The sequence below is a fragment of the Amblyraja radiata genome, chromosome 7, assembly GCF_010909765.2.
Source record: "Amblyraja radiata isolate CabotCenter1 chromosome 7, sAmbRad1.1.pri, whole genome shotgun sequence".
NCBI lineage: Eukaryota > Metazoa > Chordata > Chondrichthyes > Rajiformes > Rajidae > Amblyraja > Amblyraja radiata.
The window spans coordinates 73,508,418-73,533,017 of record NC_045962.1 but is presented as its reverse complement, the minus strand read 5'-3'; the positions used below and the strand labels follow the sequence as shown (position 1 = coordinate 73,533,017).

At 41.3% G+C, this 24,600-nt stretch overlaps 1 protein-coding gene across 3 annotated transcripts; it reads left to right on the top strand.

The window, feature by feature from the left end:
* The first annotated feature begins 265 nt into the window (after window positions 1-265).
* nmi (N-myc and STAT interactor) lies at window positions 266-21,875 on the top strand. 3 transcript variants are annotated; one of them, XM_033024743.1, is made up of 10 exons: window positions 266-483; window positions 1,333-1,388; window positions 4,204-4,299; window positions 5,750-5,908; window positions 10,341-10,457; window positions 13,722-13,896; window positions 15,215-15,321; window positions 16,121-16,304; window positions 18,249-18,358; window positions 20,123-21,875. In XM_033024743.1, the coding sequence occupies exons 2-10, from the start codon at window positions 1,335-1,337 to the stop codon at window positions 20,318-20,320; spliced, it is 1,200 nt and encodes a 399-aa protein (XP_032880634.1). In that variant the 5' UTR covers window positions 266-483; window positions 1,333-1,334; the 3' UTR covers window positions 20,321-21,875. The 3 variants fall into 3 exon arrangements, with proteins under 3 accessions (XP_032880634.1, XP_032880635.1, XP_032880636.1); XM_033024744.1 differs by having other exon boundaries at window positions 272-406; XM_033024745.1 differs by lacking the exon at window positions 266-483 and adding an exon at window positions 566-624.
* Window positions 21,876-24,600: the final 2,725 nt, after the last annotated feature.

Here is a 24,600-nt window from a genome sequence, read left to right as displayed (position 1 = left end):
CTCCCTACAGTCACATGTGTCTATCCGGAAAACAAGTATATTGATGTGACGTCTGAGCACGAATAGCAGGTTGCACTGAAGTCCCCACCCCGGTAATGAATGTTCACCTCAAAAAAACATGAAACCTAATATTCCAATTCTCTCGCAAAAAAATAACCCCTGGACAGACTCACTTCATCAGAATTTGCTGAGCGTGTCATGTAAACATAGCGCACCGGCTTGTTTTCTTGTTTTAAAAAAAAACCACTTCAACTCAGTCAGGTGACTTTCAGTAACGCGTAGAGAAAGTGAAAGTGAAAATTTGTTTTCAAGTTATTTCAAACAGCCGACAGCTGTGTGGATTAAATGGGAGTTCTGTGATCGGAATTCTCTCGAATAGCTCAGCCCCAAGAACCTACAGACGAGAGTAAGGAAACGAATTAGTCAGGACACCGACTATTGCTGGGATTTTGAAAACATTGACCGGTGTTGCAGAACGATAAGGTCACGATTCATTGTTTCCTGACAATATATTCGGATTAACACGAGTCATTGCAATGGTGTTAAATGTTTTAATACTTAGAGTCTCTGTCTATTAAAACAAGACATCGGGATAACTCGCTTTCAACAGTACAGCGCCTTTCTGTATGTTTTCTACAATCATATCGCACTGTTTCCGGGTTATAAGATGATTGGAATTTAATGGTGTTTCGCCATGTTATTCGGGCATATCTATGTTTCCGATTAAAATGTATTGTCAAGTAATACCAAGATTAGTTCGGTGTTAGTTAACTCATCTGGCCAGAAGTTTCATCAAGCCTAGGCCAGCAAGCATGAAACCTTGGAGATCGACACAAACTCAGCGGGTCAGGCAGCATCTCTGGAGAAAAAGGATGCGTGATGTTTCGGGTCAGTCTGAAGAGGGCTCCCTTTTCCTTCAGAGATGCAGCCTGACCCGCCAAGTTACTCCAGCACTTTGTGACTATCTCCGGTATGTATCAGTATCTGCAGTTCCTTTCGAGACATGAAAGCTTGGAGACTTGTCAGATCCAACGCAGTCCGGGCCTCACTCGGTTCTGGCCTGGTCTTCACGGTCCACCTGAGGCCGTTCATCGTTGTCCGTTAATAGACAACCATCCAGCCTGATTCCAACCTGACAGATAGTTTGATCCCTTTAAATCTAGGTACAATTTGAAGGAAACCGCAGACAAGAAATGCATTATTGCACGACCCATTCTAGTAATACATTTCATCTCGGATGCACAAATATATCACATTACCATCGTTTTTTTTTAATGTGGAGCTCAGATATTATTTATGTATGTTAATGTTGGTCTTTTTCTTTGAAACAAGGTATGGATCAGGATAACGAACCCCAGCCACTATCTGATGAAAGTTGCTTAAGTTTTGTAAGTATGATATTCAATAAATTACTACATTAAATGTCTGCGTGAAATGTTAAACCAAAGCACCAAAACTTTGCAGGGCTTGGGTAGATCAAGTTTGAGCATAAAATCAAGAGTTCAGACAATAGGTGAAGGAGTAGGCCATTCGGCCCTTTGAGCCAGCACCGCCATTCAATGTGACCATGGCTGATCATCCACAATCAGCACCCCGTTCCTGCCTTCTCCCCATATCCCTTGACTCCACTATCTTTAAGAGTGCTATCTAAATCTCTCTTGAAAGTATCCAGAGAACTGGCCTCCACCGCCCTCTGAGGCAAAGAATTCCACAGACCCACCACTCTCTGTGTGAAAAAGTATTTCCTCATCTTACCCCTTATTCTTAAATAGCTTACCCCTTATTCTTAAACTGTGGCCCCGGATTCCCCCAACATCAGGAACATGTTTCCTGCCTCTAGCGTGTCCAAACCCTTAAAAATCTTATATGTTTCAATAAGATTCCCTCCCATCCTTCTAAATTCCAGAGTATACAAGCCCAGCCGCTCCATTCTATCAACATATGACAGTCCTGCCATCACTGGAATTAAACTTGTGAATCTATGCTGCACTCCCTCAATAGCAAGAATGTCCTTCCTCAAATTTGGAGACCAAAACTGCACACAATACCCCAGGTGTGGTCTCATTGGGGCCCTGTACAACAGCAGAAGGACCTAATTGCTCCTATACTCAACTCCTCTTGTTATGAAGGCCAACATGCCATTCGCTTTCTTCACTGCCTGCTGTACCTGCATGCTTACTTTCAGTGACTGATGAACAAGGACCCCCAGATCTCGTTGTACTTCCACTTTTCCCAACTTGACACCATTTAGATAGTAATCTGCATTCCTGTTTTTGACAACAAAGTGGATAACCTCACATTTATCCACATTAAACTGCACCTGCCATGCACCTACCCACTCACCCAAAGTGTCCAAGTCACCCTGCATCCTCATAGCATCCTCCTCACAGTTCACACTGCCACCCAGCTTTGTATCATCTGCAAATTTGTTAATGTCCCACAATCCGTTCATCTAAATCATTCATATATATTGTAAATAGCTGCTGTCCCAGCACCAAGCCTTACGGTACCTCTCTAGTCACTGCCTGCCATTCTGAAAGGGACCTGTTCATCCCTACTCTTTGCCTCCTGTCTGCCAACCAATTTTCTATCCATGTCAGCACCCTACCCCCAATACCATGTGCTCTAATTTTGCCCACTAATTTCCTATGTGGGACCTTATCAAATGCTTTCTGAAAGTCCAGGTACACTACATCTACTGGCTCTCCCTTGTCCATTTTCCTAGTTACATCCTCAAAAAATTCCAGAAGATTAGTCAAGCATGATTTCCCCTACATAAATCCATGCTGACTCGGACCGATCCTGCTACTGCTATCCAAGTGTGCCGCTATTTCGTCTTTTATAATTGACTCCAGCATCTTCCCCACCACTGATGTCAGGTTAACTGGTCTATAATTCCCTGTTTTCTCTCTCCTGCCTTTCTCAAAAAGTGGGATAACATTAGCTACCCTCCAATCCACAGTAACTGATCCTGAATCTATTGAACATTGGAAAATGATCCCCAATGCGTCCACGATTTATAGAGCCACTTCCTTAAGTACCCTGAGATGCAGACCATCAGGCCCTGGGGATTTATCAGCCTTCAGTCCCATCAGTCTACCCAGCACCATTTCCTGCCTAATGTGAATTTCCTTCAGTTCCTCCGTCACCCTAGATCCTCTGGCTACTAGTACATCAGGAAGATTGTTTGTGTCCTCCTAGTGAAGACGGATCCAAAGTACATGTTCAACTCGTCTGCCATTTCCTTGTTCCCCATAATAAATTTGCCCTTTTCAGTCTTCAAGGGTCCAATTTTGGTCTTAACTAATTTTTTCCTCTTCACATACCTAAAGAAGATTTTACTATCTTCCTTTATATTCTTGGCTAGCATACCTTCGTATCTCATCTTTTCTCCCTGTATTGCCTTTTTAGTTATCTTCTGTTGCTCTTTAAAAGTTACCCAATCCTCTAGCTTTCCATTAGACACAGGCACACTTGCGTACACGCGCTGGCGCACACACACACAGGCGCGCACACAGGTGCGGGCACACAGACACAGACACACAGACACACACACACTCTCCCCCCCCCAACCCCCTCCCCCCTCCCCACCCCCAATCTGTTGACTTTCTCCAGCAGCAACTTTTTTTGCCCCTGATTCCACGTCCATGGGTCGGCCAGTACAAGGTGGCTATCTTGAGTTTACTTTTATCTGCTTTGCCTCAATCATGCCTGGACAAAAGATGGTTTATTTTGAGATGTTAATTGTGTTATTCAGTCTGCATGTGCTGCCTGGTCTATAGGCTGCCTAAATGTTTTATGTCTAATAGAGTCATACGGCATGGCAACAGGCCTTTCGGCCCAACTTGCCTTGCTCTGTGCCCAAGACGGCCCAACTACATTATTTCCACCTGCTCGCGTTTGGCCCATATCATTCTAAACCTTTCTGATCCATGTACCTGTCCAACACTTTATCAGTTTATTTATTCATGTGTATGTATATATTTATATAATGGTATATGGACACACTGACCTGTTTTGTAGTAAATGCCTACTATGTTCTGTGTGCTGAAGCAAAGCAAGAATTTCATTGTCCTATCAGGGACACATGACAATAAACGCACTTGAACTTGAAATGTCTTTTAAATGTTGTGACAGTACCTGCCTCAACCACATTTTCTGGCACCAGGTCTCTCACCAGTGTTTCCTTTGTTGTCCTTTCAGGAAATCACTGCGATTGAAAATGGTAGTGAGAACAACGACACTAGCCTTATTTCAGAAGCAATTTGCCAAGCGAGGGAAGAATTAGAGAAATGGCAGGTACAGCATATCTTCTATCAGTTATTTTAACTTAATCCTGTGGATAGATATGTCTCGTGTAAGATGGTACTGCAGACACTGGTTTACACCGAAGATAGACACAAAATGCTAGAGGAACTCGGCGGGACAGGCAGCATCTCTGGATAGAAGGAATGGGTGATGTTTCTGGTCAACACCCTTCTTCAGACAGAGGGGGAGCTGCGTGAGAGTATGTTGCAGAACTCTCGTCAGAGAGAGGAGGAGAACTTCTTCAAAGTAGGCATACCTTGAGGATATTTCTCTGTGGAGCAGATGAAATGAGTAGGAAGGAACTGCAGATGCTGGTTTTGTGGATTTGGATTGATCAGCATACAGTGACAAGAAAATGCTTTCAAAGCCATTGGCCATAAACTAAGGGTTGGAAGGTCACTTTAGAATCACGTATATGTTTGATATTCTCCAGTAGAATAAATGACATTTCATAAATGATTAATGAACCTTTCCAAAGATTCAACTGCAAACCATATTGGTGAGGAAATTTCCCCCAAAATATATTATTTAGTAATTAAAGTAATGTCACTGTTGAGACATACGCTGAACCAAATCATACTGATGTCTGGCTGGTTTATTGAGCTTCTTCTTGACTTAATAGGATTAATCAAAAGCCCTCAATTATCCATCTTAGAAAGTTATTTTCTTCAATTTTCTATACTTTCTTGTTTCTTCTGTGCCAAGTTGTGCTCTTGTGTGACTGCAGTTTTGCATTGCTCACAGCTGGCCTTTAGCTGAAAAGTTGGTACCGTTCACTCTCCATATGGTTCAATGTGGCAGACAGTTATCAGGTAGAATGTATTCCAAGGAATTTGCTTTTCATTGGCAAACTTGCTTCAGCAGCTGCTGACTGCATACCGACGATTCTTAGAAGACTCCCATGTATCCTATGAAATCTATCCTGGTGACAGAATTTTTTGTCAGTGATAAACAAGGCATTTTCTTGTCCTTTACTGTCAGCAGTTTACAATCAATAAATATTTTTATCTCTATAATATATTTAATATTATCTTCCCTCAACCCCCCCCCCCCCCCCCCCCCCCCCCCCCCCCCCCCCCCCCCACCCACTCATGTGCTATAATATTTTCTCTCTGTGATTCCGTTTTTGCTCTCCACCCTGATTTTCATGTGTGTTTCCTTGGATGGGTTCACGCTATCTGTTCCCCTCATAATTGGATGCACCTCTAAGATCATCCCTCAGTCTCCTGTGATCCATAGAATAAAGTCCTAGCCTGGCCAATCTCTCCCTGCAGCATTTTCAGGAAGCATTGGAGCTGAAATCTAACCTGGAGGATTAAAAACGTGTGTAGATGTTTCCAGGTAAAGTCCTTTTCCTTTTGCCTGGAGAGAGGATTTTTTTCACTGTTATTTCACTGATGGATTCATGTTCTCTTATCCAATGTTTGGTCTTTTTGATTAGATGGACATATTGAAACTAGAAAAGGAAAATTCTGACCTAATTTGTAAAAAGTCGGATGCAGAAGATGAGAGGAAGCAAGCTACTAATCATCTTTGCAAGCTGAATAGTGAGCGGGACAACTACAAAGATGAATTCCTGAAGGGAGTGAAGTCCTGTGAGGTAAAAAGTGATATTTGAATATATTGGGTTTTTTTCCACACAATTATTAGGTAAAAAATGCATATACAAAGTCTGAATTTTCTCCTAGAGAGGGTTCCGTACCACAGGATTTAAAAAAACTTTCATGTCATTATGCCAAGCAGATGACGATGGCTGCGGTTAGTGTAGATAAAGCATCTCAGTGTATAGTTCTTAAAACAGCGTCTCAGGCCATATCCTCTTCAGTTGTTTCCTCATTCACTTCCTTACATTATAAGGGAAGAAGTGGGGAATCTTGATAAAGGACAAAGGACATTTATTGTCACATACACCAATTGGTGCAGTGAAATGTGAGTTACCATGCAGCACACAAATAAGATAAACACCACACTTTAGAATTTAACATAAAACATAAAAAACATCCCCCCCACAGTGGAATTAGCATTTCCCACTGTGAGGAAACATAGACAATAGGTGCAGGAATAGGTCATTCGGCCCTTTGAGCCTCCAACGCCATTCAATATGATCATGGCTGATCATCCAACTCAGTATCCTGTGCCTGCCTTCTCTCCATACCCCCTGATCCCTTTAGCCACAAGGGCACCAAAGTTCTGTTTCTTCCTCTGTTCACCTGTGGTCGGAGCCTATTGAGGCCTCCCCTGACGCTGCTACGGCGCCCGATGTTTTCAGGCTCTCGAACGGAAGAACACTCTCAGCGGCCGGAGCCTCCGAATCGGCCGCTTCCTATCGGAGTCCACGGCTCCCGAAGTCTACAGGCCGAACTGGGCGGAGATTCATCGCTGTCGACCTTGGCGAGAGATCCCAGGCTCAGCGATGTCAGTGTCAGCGCCGCCCACGGCTGGAAACTCCGCAGACCACAGCTCCACGGTGTTGAAGTCGGCAGTCACAGCACTCCGGAGCTCCGCATCGCTCACTCCGATTTAATTATTTCGTGACTCCTTATGTAATGAAGCAGGTATTAGCTGCCAATACAAAGACCTGAGATCTAAATTGAGGGAATTGTTGCATAGATTAATGAAGCTAGAGATAGAAAAGATCACACAGAAAAAGTTTTTTAGCCGGCAAACCACATCTCTCCAACACACCATTACAATCTGATAGACTTATAGTGGTGGCAGAATGTTGTTTGGACAAGTACCAAACATAGTACTCTATAAGCACACTATATATAAATATTTATTTGTATGTGTATATATATGTATACACATGCATACATATATATAAACACACATCCATATTATATATATATATATGTGTGTGTGTGTGTGTATATATATAACATTATATAATGTATATGTGTGTGTGTATATATATAACATTATATAATGTATATATGTGTGTATATATATAACATTATATAATATATATGTTTAATAGTGTGCCTGTTAGAAAGAAGCTGCTCCTGAACCTGGATGGTATTGTTTTCAAATTCTTATACCTTCTTCCCGATGGCAGGAGTGCAATAAGAGTGTGGCTAGGGTTGTGTGAGTCTCTGCTGTTGCTGGCTCCTCTTTGAGACAGCGACTCCTGTAGTTCCCTTTGATGTTGGGGAGGTCAGTACCCGTGATGGATTGGGCAGTGTTCATCAGTTTTTTGCAATCTTGCACCCATTCCTGAAAACTTTTATGGTGAGTACTGATTAACATTCCCCAGCTGATGAATTGGCACAGTTGCATGTTTCTAAAAAAAAACATGCAATAGCAACACAGAGTGTAGGAAAGCACAAGATGAACTCTGATTGCAGGATTTCACTGACCACCACCATGAATGTATTGGTTGCTGATCAGGCTGGCCGAGTACTGAAGGACATAGCTACCTGATAAATTTGGATACATTTGATTGAATGTGTTCTCAGCAATCCATCTGTCTGTGAGTGCACTGGTAGCAATGGTCACCACACTTTTCTATAGAACCAAAGTCATGTTTTAACGTGGATATTTGCTTCATGTCGCATGATACTACTATAAAAGGATATTTGCATCATGCCACATGATACTACTATCCCACTAAATTAGATCGATTCAATAGAGATTTGGTAGCTTTACCCTAAGCATATATAAGAAACTATGGGGTAACCGCAGTATAAAAATTATATTCCATCGCAAGAAAATAAATATTCTATTGACTCAAGGCTCAGCATAACCATTACTCTATCATTACCGTAAATCCTTAAAGTGCGGGACCAGCCTTGGTTCAACGGTTGTTATAGATGACCATACCAAGAGCAGCATTGGGTTGTATCTGAAAACAAGGTGTCAACCTGGTGAAGCTGCTGCACAGGATTATGTATACAGCAAAAAGAGGCACAAAGTGCTGGAGAAACTCGGCGTATTAGGCAGCACCTCTGAAGAACATGGCGTTTTGGGTTAGCTGGAACGAGTAACTTGAGCCAAATACAAGGCAATGTGAAACTTTTGTACAAAACTGGCATCGTTGGAACACAATTAAATGACATGGAAGTTAATTATTTTCTCTTTAGTCCTCTATCCAAAATACATGCAACAACAATGCAGGGTTGGTCCCATTTGGCTTCGATTCACCCACGTCCTCTAGGCTGTTACTGTCTGTGTATCTGTCCACAAGTCGTGGTTGTATCCACTTCTGTGGCTTCCTCTGGGGCTCCCTCCAGGAGTGGACTGCCCTCTGAATGGGGGGTTTGCCCCTTGGGTCGCTTTGGTGCAATTTATTTCCTTTGGGGAAGCATTCTGAATCTATTCCCGATTAGAGTCATACAATGTGGAAACAGGCCTTTCGGTTCAACTTGCCCACAACAACCAACAAGTCCCATCTACACTTATCTCACCTGCCGGCGTTCGGCCCATATCCCTCTAAACCTGCCCTCTAGAGGGCAGGCACGGTGGCGCAGCGGTAGAGTTCACTGTGACCTGCGTGGGGTGTCTCCGAGATCTTCGGTTTCCTCTCACACTCCAAAGATGTAGAGGTATGTAGGTAAATTGGCTTGGTAAAAATGTAAATTGTCCCTAGTGTGCATAGGATAGTGTTAATGTGCCGGGAATGCTTGTCTGCACAGACCTGGTGAGCCGAAGGGCTTGTTTCTGCGCTGTATCTCTAAACTAAACCTGTCTAAATGTTTCTTAAACATTGCGATAAAACCTGCCCCACCTGCTTCCTCTGGCAGCTCAATCCTACACCCACTGCCCTCTATGTGGAAAAAGTTACCCTTCGGGTTCCTATTAAATCTTTCACATTAAACCTAAGTCCTCTGGTTCTCAATTCCTCTACTCTGGGCAAGAAACTCAGTACGTCTACCTCATCTATTCATAGAAACATAGAAAATAGGTGCAGGAGTAAGCCTTTCGGCCCTTCGAGCCAGCACTGCCATACAATATGATCATGGTTGATCATCCAAAATCAGTACCCCGTTCCTGCTCTCTCACCATATCCCTTGATTCCGTTAGCCCTAAGAGCTAAATCTAACTCTCTCTTGAAAATATCCAGTGAATTGGCCTCTGCTGCCTTTTGTGGCAGAGAATTCCATAGATTCACAACTACCTGGATGAAAGTTTTTCTTCATCTCTGTCCTAAATGGCCTGCTCCTTATTCTTAAACTGTGATCCCTGGTTCTGGACTCCTCCAACATCGGGAAAAAATGTCCTGCATCTAGTGTGTCTAATCCCTTAAGAATTTTATATGTTTCTATAAGATACCCTCTCATCCTTCTAAATTCCAGTGAATTTCAGCCCGGTTGATCCATTCTTTCATCATATGTCATATTTCTCTCATGATTTTGTATACCTCTATAAGATCACCTGTAATATTAGTTTAAAATATGATTTGAGCCTAATATTAGGTAAGTTAAAATATAGAACATTGTTTGGTAGCCAGGTTGTCAAACATGGAAACAAGGCAGAATGACACTAGGCATGCTTATGTTAGAAAGGTCTTGTTAATGTAATGGAAACTGAACACCCCTCTGATGAATGCATCCAGGGACAAGGAGATAGACCAAGTTCTGAAGAGAGTGTGAAAGGTGAATTTGAGCTGCTTGCTGGCAGATCTCTCCCAAGAGTTTTTTCATTTATGTCTGTCTTAATGATAATGACCTCTATTGTGTGATGTTTGAGAAAGAACTGCAGATGCTGGAAAAATTGAAGGTAGCCAAAAATTCTGGAGAAACTCAGCGGGTGAGGCAGTATCAATGGAGTGAAGGAATAGGTGACATTTTGGGTCGAAGAAGGGTCTCGACACGAAACGTCACCTATTCCTTCGTTCCATAGATGCTGCCTCACCCGCTGAGTTTCTCCAACATTTTTGTCTACCTTCTATTGTGTGATGATCACATTTGTAAAACGTCAATTTTAAATGAGGCCAAGGTTGTTTTCTATTTGCAGGTGTCCCATAAATCATTATATTTAATTTGAAAGATTTACTTGAAAAGCATGCGTTATTACTTATACTTTTCTTTTAACAGGAGATGCTTCGAGAAAAAAATCAAAAATGTATCAAACTAAAAGATCAAGTAGTTGAACTTGAAAATGATCTCCAAAGAAAAGAAGATCTCTGTGACTCTCTTTGCACCAAGTTCAGGGTAAAGTGGCATTTCTATCGATGAGCAAAGGAAACTGATACCATTACTCTTCCGGAAATTCTGTTTGTTAAGATGATTGTAGCACAGTAGTTGTCAATCTAAAACCAATGTGGCCTGGGAATTGTTGAACTAAAGAAAGACCTTGATCTATCTAGTATCTTTTAACATCCCTCTTCATAGCTAATGAAGTGCTTTTAAAATGTAACCATTGTTGCAATATATGAAATAATACTAGTTTGGTCTTCACAAGTAGTAATGTAATAACCATAGATTTCTGTTTGGGTGCTAAATATAAGTCCTGATCACCACCAATCCAAGTAAATCCCAAACTTTAGGGACTATATATTTTTTAATTTCAAACCCGAAGTCAACACCCATCCATGACAAGGTTCTGTATGGAAGGCTGATCCAACAGGTTAGAATCCTGGGCTCCAAGGTTAGTTGTCCAAATCGCTGGCTTAGCAATGGGTGACAGAGGGTGATGGTCGAGTGTTGCTTTTGTTATTGGAAACTTGTGATCAGTGGGATAGAAATTGGTGCCCGGATCTTGTTGTTTGCCATACACATTAAGAATTTGGATATGAATACATGATGTATGATGAGTAAGTGTGGAGATGGCATGGAAACTGATGTTGTTGCTAGTAGGGAGGGATAGTCTTAGGTTACTGAGTCATATTGATCAGGGTAGAGCAATGGCAGATACATTTAATTGTGGTTAGTGTATGGTAATGTATTTTTTGGAGGTCCAAAAGGGAAGGACATACACCATGAAAAGTCGGGTCCAAGAGAATATTGGAGAATAAAGTGACCTTAACATACAATTCTATGGATATATAAAGAATGCAACACAAACAGATAAGGTGGTGAAGAAGGTATAAGGGATATTTGCATTCATTAACTGGGACATAGAGTACAAGAGCAAGGAGGTCAAAATGCAGCTTTGTAGAACTTTTGTTGGATTACAGCTATAGTATTGTGTGCAGTTCTGATTGTTATAGTTCTATTGAAATATGTGATTTCACTGAAGAGGGTGCGGAGATTTAGCATTGAATACTGCAATAGAATATTCTGTTATGAGGAGAGAATGGACGGTGAGTTTGCTTTCTCTGGAGCGGTGGAGGCTGACAGTGGACCATATAGAGTTTTGCAACATTATGAAGGGCCAAGAAATTATTGTTCATCTGGAAGACATTTGTAAACTGGAATTCACTACCTGAAAAGGTTGAGGAAGCAGATACGCTCACAACATTAAAAAAAAGTGTCTGGACAAACACTTGAATCCAAGTGGGATCAGTATGGAGATGGGTACTTACTGCTCAACATGGACATGATGGACCAACGAGTCTGTTTCTGTATAACCGTACAACATATATTCAGGGAGAGGAAGGAAAAGCTAGCTTGTTTTCTCTCTTTACTGTTGCTGACAAAGGTCTTCGTTCTGAAACAATAGCTCAACTTCTCTTTCCACAGTTGCTGCCTGGCTTGCTGTTTTCAACATTTTCTGCCTTGATTTTACATATATTCAGACTCGGGTTAGGTCGCCAACCTCTACTGTGAAGGCATATGGTTAGAAATAAAGTAGATGATAGACATAAAATAAAAGATCTGCTTTAGTTTTGAGATTTAGACGCAGAACGGAAACATGCCCTTCAGCCCACTGAGTCCACACCAAGCAATACATTCACACTAGATGCGAAACTGGGATAACATAGAACTAGTGTGAATGTGTGATTGTTGCTTGGTATGGACTCGGTGGGCTGCATCTCTAAATCTCTAAACTAAACTAAATCTGACCTTGAGAACATGTTTTATGGTGCCCTATGTGACACGACAAATGGTTCTTATCAGGTTTTAAGTGACTATATATATTTTTTTTTAGCAATACTGGACATCAGGAATAATTTCCCAGCTATTCTGTGAAATAGGGCAGTTAAATATTTTACCTGAGAGAGAAAATGGGGCACGGGTTTAGATGAAAGATGACAGGACCTCCACAGCCTTCGTTGGCAAAGAATTCCACAGATTCACCACCCTCTGACTAAAGAAATTCCTCCTCATCTCCTTCCTAAAGGAACATCCTTTAATTCTGAGGCTATGACCTCTAGTCCTAGACTCTCCCACTAGTGGAAACCCTCTCCACATCCACTATATCCAAGCCTTTCACTATTCGGTAAGTTTCAATGAGGTCCCCCCTCATTCTTCTAAACTCCAGCGAGTGCAGGTCCAGTGCCGACAAACATAAGTCAAAGTGCCGTCAAAGGTCTCCTTTGTTTCAAGGAAAATATAATTATTATAATCATAACTTTCATTTGCCAGTGTTGTATTTTGCTCAAGAATCAGTCAGCTGGGTATTTCGGAGGATATTCTCAGCCAAATGCTCAGATTATGCTCGAATGACACCAGGAATGCAGTGGACCTAGGCCTTTCATTCCTACTCGACCTGTTTTTCTGCGAATCAAGGCAAAACTGTTGCCAGCTCATTTATGATGATGGTGCTGACTACAGCACAAGTGTTAAGGCTGTCATTGAGATATGCAAGACTACCAATGTGTAGGAAGGAACTGCACCAAATATAGACACAAAATGCTGGAGTAACTCAGCGGGATAGGCAGCACCCATTCCTTCACTCCAGAGATGCTGTCTGTCCTGCTGAGTTACTCCAGCATTTTGTGTCTATGGTACAAGGCTACCAATGCCTGTTTTAGCCAGTAAAATTTGTAAATGATTTCATCATTGAGATTAAGTTTCAATCCATGTATCCTTTTACAACTGTGAATGAGAGAATGTGCATCTATTATTAGATGCAAAAGAAACTGGTGTTAGAAATTGAAGGTAGACAAAAAAGCTGGAGAAACTCAGCGGTGGAGGAGGTGCAGGTGAGCCTCTGCCTTACCTGGAAAGACTGCTTGGCTCTTTGGATGGAGTCGAGGGGGGAGGTAAAGCGACAAGTGTAGCATTTCCTGCTGGTTGAGGGGGGAGGTAAAGCGATAAGAGTAGCATTAGGGTGGCGGTAGAGCGAATGTTAGAAATGGAGTCATTGAGCCCATTGGAAACAGGTCCTTCAGCCCAACTTGCCCTTGCCGACCAAGATGCCTCATCCACACTAGTCTCCCCTGCCCGCGTTTGGTTCGCATTCCTCTAAACCTTTCCTATCCATGTACAGGGTACCTGGCCAAATGTCTTTTAAATGTTATTATTAAAAGCTGGAGATTCTTTTCACCAATTAGGATTTTCACTTTTCAAGTTGGTATTTTCTGCACACAGATTAAGTTAAAGTTACCAGAGAAGAATATTAAGTTTATCAAGTCTGAACAAAGTGTGCCAGTTGACCAAGAGTCGGATGAGTTTCTGAATATAAAATGCATCTATACCATCCTTCCGAAAATGTCAGTGGTTCTTCAGAATGGACAGACCTTAATTACTTTTGAAGACGAACAAGGTAAACCTGGAAACATACAATTCTACACTCACAATTTCTTGTAAAACAATCTATTTTGAAGAGAATCTATTTGAAGAGAATCTGGTAGCCATTAGAATATGGTAACCAGAGGAGAAATATATTTTTTGAAATGGGTCTCTGCATTTCCTCCACAAACCTGCCGTTCTGTATTTCTTTAATGCTTTTTCATTCTACCAGGTGCTACTCTCCGAACCTGTACTTTTATGATACCGTGTCAAGCTATTTAGTTCAGTGTCTAACTTTTTAAATTGGGTTTCTCTCAATGATTTATTACAATGTTGTTCCCAATCTACCTCGTTGCAGCTCTTGCACTTTTTTTTAACTGCACTTTGTAGCTGCAACGCTACGTTCTACACTTTTTAACATGGCGATTGACAGATTTTTAATTAGTAAGGGTGTCGGGGGTTGTGGGGAGAAGGCAGGAGAATGGGGTTGAGATGGGGAAAGACGGATAAGCCGTGATTGAATGATGGAGTGAACTTCAAATCAAGATTATCATAAGTGAAAGAAGAATTAGGCCATTCGGCCCATCAAGTCTACTCCGCCCTTCAATCATGGCTGATCTATCTCTTCCTCCTAACCCCATTCTCCTGCCTTCTCCCCATAACCTCTGATACCCGTACTAATCAAGAATCTATCACTACCTTAAATATATCCACTGATTTAGCCTCCACAGCATTCTGTTACAAATAATTCAACAGATTCACCATCCATTATTGTCATATGTCCCAGACAGAACAATGAAATTCTTACTTTCAGCAGCACAACAGAATATGTAAACATAGTACACTGTATGCAATATAATAAATGAGGAAAAAAAGTTCAGTGTGTACACACACACACACACACACACACACACACACACACACACACACACACACACACACACACACACCCCCCCTCCTCTGATAAGCTCAATGGGCTAATTCTGCTCCTTGAACATAGGAACCTCTGCGTTCCAGGAAGATTTAAGACATCTGGTTATTTTTTCCTGACCAACTATCAAACGTACCACTGAATACAATGTAATGGAACATCCTAGTGTTAATGTCGTTGTTGAGTACTCTTAATTCCATGCACTAGTTCCAGTTTTTAATTTCAAGGATATGTAAATAATTGGTACAGAGGTAGTCTGTACCAAAATGGAACCAGAATAATGAATGGAAAAATCATTCAGTTAGTGTTTTGATCTTTGAATAATACTTTTCTTCTCTGCTTGGTTCCGATCTCTTGACTGTTACTTGCAGCTGCTCAAGAGATATATTTTAATTTAATTCCCATTGTGCTTTTTTTTAAGTCGCTTCCAGGATTCTAAAAATTGCCAAACATCAGATAGACCTTCAATCTGAGAAAATACAAGTGAAAGCTCAATCAATCCCATCGGATACAATGCAACAATTTGAGGTGAATGCAATGAATCTTACATAGAATATTGAGAATGGTATTAGAGCCATAGAGTCATACAGCATGGAAATGGGTCCTTTGTCCCATTTCTTCCTTGCCGATCAAGATGCCCCATCTATCCTAGTCCCATTTGCCTGCATTTGATCCATAGCCCTCTAAAGCCTTTGTATATGTGTACCTGTCCAAGTGTCTTTTAAATGTTGTTATTGTACCTGCCTCAACGACCTCCTCTGGCAGCTTATTTCATATACCCATCACAATATTGTAATGTTAAACTTTGATCAATAAAAACTTTTGTGTGACATTTTACATGTGACATTAATTCTGTCTCTCTTGTTCCTCCGATCCTCTGAGAGTGGCTTTCTCTTTTAAAAGTTTATTTGAACTTTCCCTTTAGGTTATTGTTGACTACCTGCCTGCTGCCAGTACTATGCTTCGGGTTCCGTTTGATAGTTGGCCTGGGCAGCATTCACAAAAGCAATTCCTACCTGTGATTTCAGCATCCCTGCATCCCAATGAACCAGGGAGTTGTATCAGCTTTGTCTACAGGCTAGGTTTTGAAAATGAGGACCTGGGGCCCTGGAGTTCTTCTATAAATCACATTTCCACATAACTTGTGCTGGAATCTCTCTCTATGTAATTGTGCATCTCTTCTCCCCGCCCCTCCCCCCCCGTGCAATTTTCTTACTCTGCTATAACAAGCAAAATTATCGATGTATTATTGTTCAGTGTTAAGGTCAACTACTTTAACCGTCCTTATCTTACAATCTAATGCAGAATTTTATACTGATTCTTTTAGATCCATCTTAACATCTCAATGAAGAAGATCAGGGTTTCTGAGATTCCAAATAATCTTCCAGAACAGATGAGGGATAAGTTGGAAATAAGCTTTTCAAAGTCTAGTCTAGGAGGAGGGGAAGTCGAGAGCATTGAATACCCTGCCTCTTCTGGAACTGCCATCATCACGTTTGTGGAGAAAAGAGGTAAGCGAAACATTTTCATCTTCACCTGTCTGTGGAAGTTAAAGTGAGATGACCATCAGGAAATACACAGCATTCCCTTTATTGAAATGTATATGAGGAGAGGTGAATGTGGATATGGACATATATATTTTTTGCTGTTACTATTTCTTTTATAACTGAAAGTTTGGTGTTGCTATAAATCCAAAATGTTTAAATCATAGATGAAAGCTGAAGTATCTGACTAACTTTTTCTGGGAAATCACATTGAAACGTAGCAATATCCAGACACCTTATGAATTGGTTCTTAAGAATGTACGATGACACAAATATAGATAAAAAGTTGTGTAGATGACACAAGGAGGTTGCATGGGGATACAGATAGGTTGAGTGAATGGGCAGAGGTTTTGCAAAGGAACATAATGGGAGAAAATGTGAAACTACATATTAACAAATATACATTAAGAAAAACCATTGAAAGAATAGAAAATTGCAGAATGATTTGATTGACTCATAATGTAAGTTGATAAGTAGTAGGCCCCCCTCGGTCATGACTGACCATGGGTGATGCATCCTGGTCGGATGCAAGCCTGGGCGATGTCATATGGAGGACAGGCTGTTGCCCATGCAGCACGTCCCCCCTCTCCACGTCGCTGATTGATCCAAAGGAACAGCAGGGCCGTGACAGTTTGGCACCAGCGCCGTCGCAGGAGCTGCCAGAGTGAAGTTGTAGACAACGACGAACTGCCTTAGGGGCACCGACTCCGGATTTTCGTGAGGTTTACTCCTGGAGCCTTTTCCATGACTGGATATGGCCACAAGGCAGTGGGGGTTTTAAATCAGAGTTTTCCGTCTCCTAGTTGGACTGCCTTCCCAGGCTGACGAGCCCCATCTGCCCGAGACTCGTGGGGGCGGGAGCGTCTACCTTCCCGTGCAGGTCTATCGCACCTGCCCACTGCCCTTAGCGCTTAGAAAATCGAACAGAAAAATATTAGAGTTGTGGAAAGTCACAGTCTTTCTGTGTAGAAACAGGCACTTCGGCCCAACTTGCCAACACGTCTAGTCTATACTAATCCGACCTGCCTGCATTTGGCCCATAATCCCTCTAAATATATCCTATCCATGTAAATCCAGAATAATATTGTTGGTTGTGAATGAACGGTATAAAAATAGGAATATTATGCTTCAGTTATGGCGAAACATCCTTGCATATCAATCCTGTGAAATCCCTTCAAAATATTGTTTATTTCCATACATTCACCTCCCCTAAGCTCCAGAGAGTGTAGATCCTAAATCAATTTCCATGTGAACTAACTGTAACTGCATGCTAACTTTTTCTGTTTCATCAGAACTGGACATGTTGCCATTTGTATGAAGAACTTGATTTGAGATGCAATGTAGTCAATTGATTGGAATTGAAGACTGAGTGGATAGATTTGTTGAACAATTTTGGATCAAGGGTCTTGAATCAGAAAGCTAACCGTTTCCCTATCCGCAGATGTAGCCTTATTTAGTTTAGCTTAGAGATACAGAGTGGAAACAGGCTCCTCGGCCCACCAAATCCACGCCGACCAGCGATCCCCGCATGCTAACCTTATCCTACATGCACTACGGGAAATTTAGAATAATACCAAGCCAATTAGCTTACAAACCTGTACGTCTTTGGATTGTGGGAAACTGGAGCTCCTGGAGAAAATCCACGCAGGTCACGGGGAGAACGTACAAACTCCATACAGACAAGCACCCGTAGTCAGGATCAAACCCGGGTCTCTGGCGCTATAAGGCAACAACTCTACCGTGCTGCCCCTTATCTGCTGACTGTTTCCAGCATTTTCTGTATTTCCTGCTGAGAAAGAAACAGAGTTCATGTTTTTGAGTGTGTATTTGAACTGGAAGCATGGTTGTGGGAACACTAATACAACATGTAGACGACAAAAGATTTCTCATACCATGAACATTATTTTGCAGTTGCTCAGCGTATTGCAGAACAGAAGAAATACCCCCTAATAATAAATGGGAAAACAACTTGTTGGTTGAAAGTTGAACCTGTAATGGGGAGTTACTTGAAGAAGTTTCAGGTGAGAATAATGCATGTTGTCATTTGTATGACATGCCCGCTCAAAGTTGCAGTGTAATTGATGGCCAATTGGAATTCATTGGACCAGATTTGCTGAATCAAGATATATCACAATGTGCCTCTTTTGTTTGGTGTTTTCTTGCAATTTTAGCTTGATATTTTATGGAACATAATATGTTGGAACCACAGACCAATAAGAATCTGGTGAGGGCATCTTGGGCCTTAGCGGATGACAAGACCAAGAATCTATCTCCTAAATAAGATTGAAGATGTCAAATGAATTGGAACCAGCTGTATATAGAATTAAAGATAGAGATAAAATATGACGGATAGGGAAGATATCAAAGAGAAATTGTTTTAATCAAACATTTAAAAATCTGCAAACTAAGTATCTGAATGCCAGAAAATGATTAGCACTTAATGTACTCTTAGTTGCCATTCTTAACCTTGTGATAAATGTAATGGGCTATTAATATCTAAATACAGTAAATTATAAATGGAATGGGGTGAGTGGGCTGGAGTGCAGATTATGAGTCTTCCTCTCGCTCACTAAAGGAAATGTGTGAATAATGTAAATTGTACAACTATTTTTAGAGATGTGCATACACTTCATTCCTGAACTGATTGAGCAATAATTGGAATGGTTGTTAACATGTTGTTAACTTGCCATTAAGTTGTACCCCAAGCCTTCTACTTAACTTTTAGTTTTAGCAGAACCTCTGGTTGCAACTAAATTTTTGTTTTTCTTTCATGTATCTTAACTCAAAAAGTCCATTCTAAAACTTATGTTATCACAGTATTAGATTATTATTTTTTTAAATATCAGAGAGATTAATTTTGGTTTATATTTGTCTCCACTTGAACCTCTATCCCATGACCATATACACCATCAAACCACCCAAACTTTTATCCCATGTAAATGATATCTAAAGCCAAATTGGCTTTGTGATGAAGGAACGCTTCTCAAAAGATACTGTATGTTGGCAAGTGGAGACTTACTTAATGAATAGTCAGTACAAATTACTACAATGAAAGAAAAATATAGACTCATTCACAATAAAAATGATACATTGCATTCACTTCCTCTCATGCGTTTAACATTTATTGGATTTCAATTGGCACGGATTAATTCTTACAACTGATTGGTTAATATTCAACATAATTAACTTTTCTTCAGTTCCATTCATCTCTTTGCATTTATCCTTACTTTTAAATTCAGTTGATAAAATGAAATTGAACTCATAACCGTGGTGCCCATGAAAACCTAAAGTTAATTTGGTTGAATCGCGTCCTTTTAGAAAATAAATCCGGTTTCGTTACCTAATTTGTCCTGTATGTGTCTTCAAACCCATTGCAATGCAATAGAAATCCTTTAGATCAAGTGTGATAGAGCCTAATATAGCCAACTTGACCACACTGGACAACATGTCCCAGCTACACTAGTCCCACCTGCCCGCATTTGGTCCATATCCCTCCAGACCTGTCCTATCCATGTACCTGTTTCTTAAATGTTGGGATAGTCCCTGCTTCAACCACCTCCTCTGGCAGCTTGTTCCATATACCAACCACCCTTTGTGTGGAAAAAGTTACTCCTCAGATTACATTTACCTATTATTTAATTTGGAGGGAAACTTACCTGAAAAAGTAAAAATGCAGAATTGATTTACAATCTGGATTTCATTGACATGACCTTAACTATTATCCTGTACACTCAGTGCAACAACTCTTGCTCTTTTACTATTTTTTTTTTTGTGACTTCTTTCAGGTATTTAATGGTGTTTCCAAAAGATCTGTGCTGCTATCAGACATTAAGAGCACAATGGAAGAAGAAGAAATGCAGGACAAGCTGAAGATCCATTTTCAGAAACCAAGCAAGCAGGGTGGTGAAGTGGAGGATATAAAATATGTTCCAAAAGACAAACATCTCTTGGTGTACTTTGAAGAGGACTCTGCTGAAAAGTAATATCCCGGCTTTAAGCACATATAACGTTTCTTTCATTGCAGATTATTTTTGCTATTTATGTAATAAGGCATTTTCTTTAGATCCCACTAATTGGCTTTATAAGACTTCTCTTTCTGGTTTACTTTTCTTGAGACGTAAACATGTATTTTATCTATAATTTCCATAAGACGTTTATCTTGTTAAATATATATGTACGAGTGTGTTGTATTTCAATAGATAACTAACACTCTGGAATATGATATAATCTGCTACACAGATAAAAAAAATTATACTCATGTTCTTTAACATTAACCAAGCTAGTCGATTCACAAAAGAAAATGATTAAAGTAAAATATATAATGGAATAACCTTTAAGGCATCTATCTACCTTAGTTGGACTTGCCTTTGTATATTTAGATATCTTAGACTTTTGTATGGAAATTTACAGAAATTATGAGCAGATTATGAGGAAACCAATCTTTCACACTCAACGAACAGGGCATTCAACTAATTTCTATCTTGAGTTATTCAGATAGTGAATTATAAAATTATGAGCGCAAGATCTGACCACTAAATCATTGTGTCTGTTTTCCTTTGGCCTACTATGTTTATGGCAACCATAAAGTCTTAAGGAATAGTAGAATTAGGTCATTCAGCACATCAAGTCTACCATTCAATCATGGCTGATCTATTATTCCCTCCTAACCCCATTCTCCTGCCTTCTCCCCATAACCTCTGACACCTGTACTAATCAAGAATCTATCTTTGCCGTGAAAATATTCACTGACGGCCTCCACAGCCTCCTGTGGCAAAGAATTTCGCAGATTCACCACCCTCTGTGTGAAGAAATTTCTCCTCCTCTCCTTCCTAAAAGAATGCCCTTTAGTCCTGAACAGTAAACAAGGTACCTTTCCAGACCAGTGTCATCTACCGAACATCGTTCGTCAAAAGACTTAAAAAATAACATAGTTCTTCGTAAAAAGATTATCCTTGAAAAAATTACTGTTTTAAATAATAAACAATTAATATTCAAATAATCAGCCTACCTTTTATTTATATATCTTGGAAAATCCTTCAAGAGTCGAAGCCGATCACTCGGGTCTTGTGGGTTTTGATGTGACTAATAAAGCTAGTGGCAGCCTAATGAATATAATTTGTAAGGTGTTTAAGAAGGAACTGCAGATGCTGGAAAATCGAAGGTAGACAAAAATGCTGGAGAAACTCAGCGGGTGAGGCAGCATCTATGGAGCGAAGGAAATAGGCAATGTTTCGGGTCAAAACCCTTCTTCAGACCTTTGTAAGGTGCTGTGCTTTATTATGCAGATCTGAAGCATGGACAAGGTTCTCAATATTATCCCAAACAGTCCTTTGATATTTTCTGGATGTCATGGTGCAGGGATTCCCAGGAATCAGTTGGAATTACACATTCCTTCACCGAATCTTTGAACACAGGCTTGAATCTTTTTTTTTCTTTGGAGTGACTGTGTAAGGTCTTCAAATCTGGCAAATAGTTGCACCAAAAGTGACTGTGCTCAGACTGAAAAGCGCATGAATCTCGGTGGTCAAGATGCAGCATGCAAGCAATAATTGTGTATGAACTCCCAAATATTTGTTGACTTATTTACTGAAACATATGTGAGGATGGGCATTACAGGGTCTGGCATCAGTCTCGACCCGAAGCATCACCCATTCCTTCTCTCCAGAGATGCTGCCTGTCCCGCTGAATTACTCCAGCATTTGTGTCATATCTCAGGAGCCGCCTCTTGATACAGAAATTCACCACAATCTTCAATGTGCTCGTATTTAGGCAATTAAGGAAAAGATTGCTTTCAGACCAAGACTTCAGTTATGGATGATCTGCCAGGCAGCAGTGATCTCTGTCTCTCTAAATGTTCCTGAGACAAGGATTACCTTCAGTGGATCTTGAAAGATATTTGATCCTGAAGGCAAGTGGCAAATGGAATGCATTCTAGAAAAAGTCCAAATTCCACACAGTCCACACAAGAAAATGATCCAATTCAGACCTCTGGGTTGTGGAACAGCACAGTCACAGTCTGTGCCACAGTGTCACCCAGGGGTAAACAACCTATCAGCTTTCCTATCAGAATCAAGTATCTTCATTCAGATCACCTCTCTTTGTCTAAACTCCAATGATCAGAAGCCTACCTTCTCAATCCATTTTCATACACCAATCCCTCCATTCCACAAATCTACAGCTAAGCAGATTGATCTTAAATTCACCTGTTTTAAACCTAACTTTAGTATCTATACTGATTTGTTATTGTCATGTGTACCGAGATACAGTGAAAAGCTTTTGCTTGTGGTGTTAGGTAGACAAATCAGACTAGATCGACACAATGCTGGAGTAACTTAGTGGGACAAGCAGCATCTCTGCATAGAAGGTTTGGGTGATGTTTCGGGTTGAGACCCTTCTCGACTTGAGAGTCAAGGGAGACATAGAGATATGGAATGGTAAGGTGTGAAAACGAGTGATTGAAGGGGACAAAAAATCATCGGGACTTCTCTTCCTTCAATCGGGGACATTGCGTGCAAACGTTGCTTGTCTAAGGCCAACAGTATTATAAAGAACCCCACACATCTCCATCATGGACTGTTCATTCTGCTGCCCTCGGGCAAAAGATATCGTAGTATAAGGAGCAGAACGGCCAGGTTTTGCAACAGCTTCTTCCCCCGAGCCATCAGACTCTTGAATTCCATGTAATGTGCCGCCACTATTATCTATTTTATCTTTTTATCCATTTTATCTTTTTATCTATTTTATCCTTTTGTTATTTTATGTTGCACGGGGAACCAGATGCAACAACATTTCGTTCAGACTTGCATTTATTGGTGTATTTCTGAATGACAATAAAGTCTTTGATTGATTGATTGATTGATTGACAAAGCTCAAGGAAAATGTAGAATGGATCACTGTTAGCTATGGGGAAGGTGACAATGAGGCATATATCATGCCCTTCCATATCTCCATGCCTCCCACTCTTTTTTCTCTGCCTTACTACAATCAATCTGAAGAAATGTCCCCACTCAAAACATCACCTATCCATTCCCTCAGATGCTGTCGGATCCACTATGTACCTTGTGTTTTAGCCAACAATTTGCTTAAATGTTACTACATTTGTGTTTTTTTTCTTGGGTCCTCTCCAGAATCCAGGGAATTTTTGTAGATTGGAACACCTCCACTCAATCTGCAGACACTTTCTTTTAAGATCCCCTGATGGATCCACAAGTCCTGGGGAATAAACATTGGAAGGCTCTGCTCACTGCTTTAAAGAGCAGTTAAGCTAGGACCTTGAATGACATTTGGGTGGCGCAACCTGTGGAGCCGCTGTCTCACAACGCCAGAGACCGGGATTCGATGCTGACCACGGGTGCTGTTTGTGTGGAGTTTGCAGGTGGTTCGTGTGACCGCATGGGTGCTCCAGTTTCCTCCCACATCCCAAAGACTTGGGGGTTGGTAGGTTGGTTGACCTTTACAAAATGGACCTTAGTGTGTAAGGATTGGATGCAAAAGTGGGATAACGTAGAACTAGTGTGAATGGATCATCAATAGGCAGCATAGGCTTGGGGGGCCGAAAGGCCTGTCCCACGGAAGCCACAGAAAACAAAGAGTAGGGTTGCCAACTGTTCCATGTTAGCCGGGACATCCCATTTGTCCCATATGGGACCACCCTTGTCTCGTATTTGACTGCTACTACTTGGGTCGAGGGGACTGTCGGAAGGCTGCGTCCGGCCCCGCCTCACCCGTCCCGACGTAGTGCAGCCCATGGAGTGCAGCAGCAGCTCCTCGCCCGTGACCCCGTCTGTCGGCAGCCCGGCCAGCTCTCCGACCTTCGGACGTTCGCTTACTGCCGACACCACCACCCCTCCTTCTCACGGCCGATCATCGGTTCATAAGTTGGATGGGTTGCTCCTCAGCTGGCCCGCCGGCTGGGCTTTGTGTGCAGTCCAGCACCCGGGCCAACTCATCATTCACCCAGCCATGGCCAAGTTGGTCAATGAATTGCTGTTGGAAATTTGCCCCTTATTTTGACCTTTTGTCAGTTATTTGGGAGTGAGAAACCCTAACAAAGTTAGCAACCCTAACAAAGAGGTACCCAGCGGGGGGCTGCCAAGAAGGAAGAGGGATGTGGCGGGCAGGGGGACAGGGGGCGCCGAGAACAAAGAGGGGCCTGTCGGATGTGGCAACTCTTTGCGAACTGCCTGGGTGAAGTCTGCTGCAATGATTTTTCCAGCTTGCATGCAAAAAACAAAGAATTTCACTGTACCTAAGTACATGTGAC

Coding starts and splice junctions, on each gene's coding strand:
- nmi (XM_033024743.1), top strand. CDS start 1,335: ATGGATCAGGATAACGAACCCCAGCCACTATCTGATGAAAGTTGCTTA. Junction 10,458..13,721: donor CTCTTTGCACCAAGTTCAGG/GTAAAGTGGCAT, acceptor TTCTGCACACAG/ATTAAGTTAAAGTTACCAGA. Junction 15,322..16,120: donor ATACAATGCAACAATTTGAG/GTGAATGCAATG, acceptor TGATTCTTTTAG/ATCCATCTTAACATCTCAAT.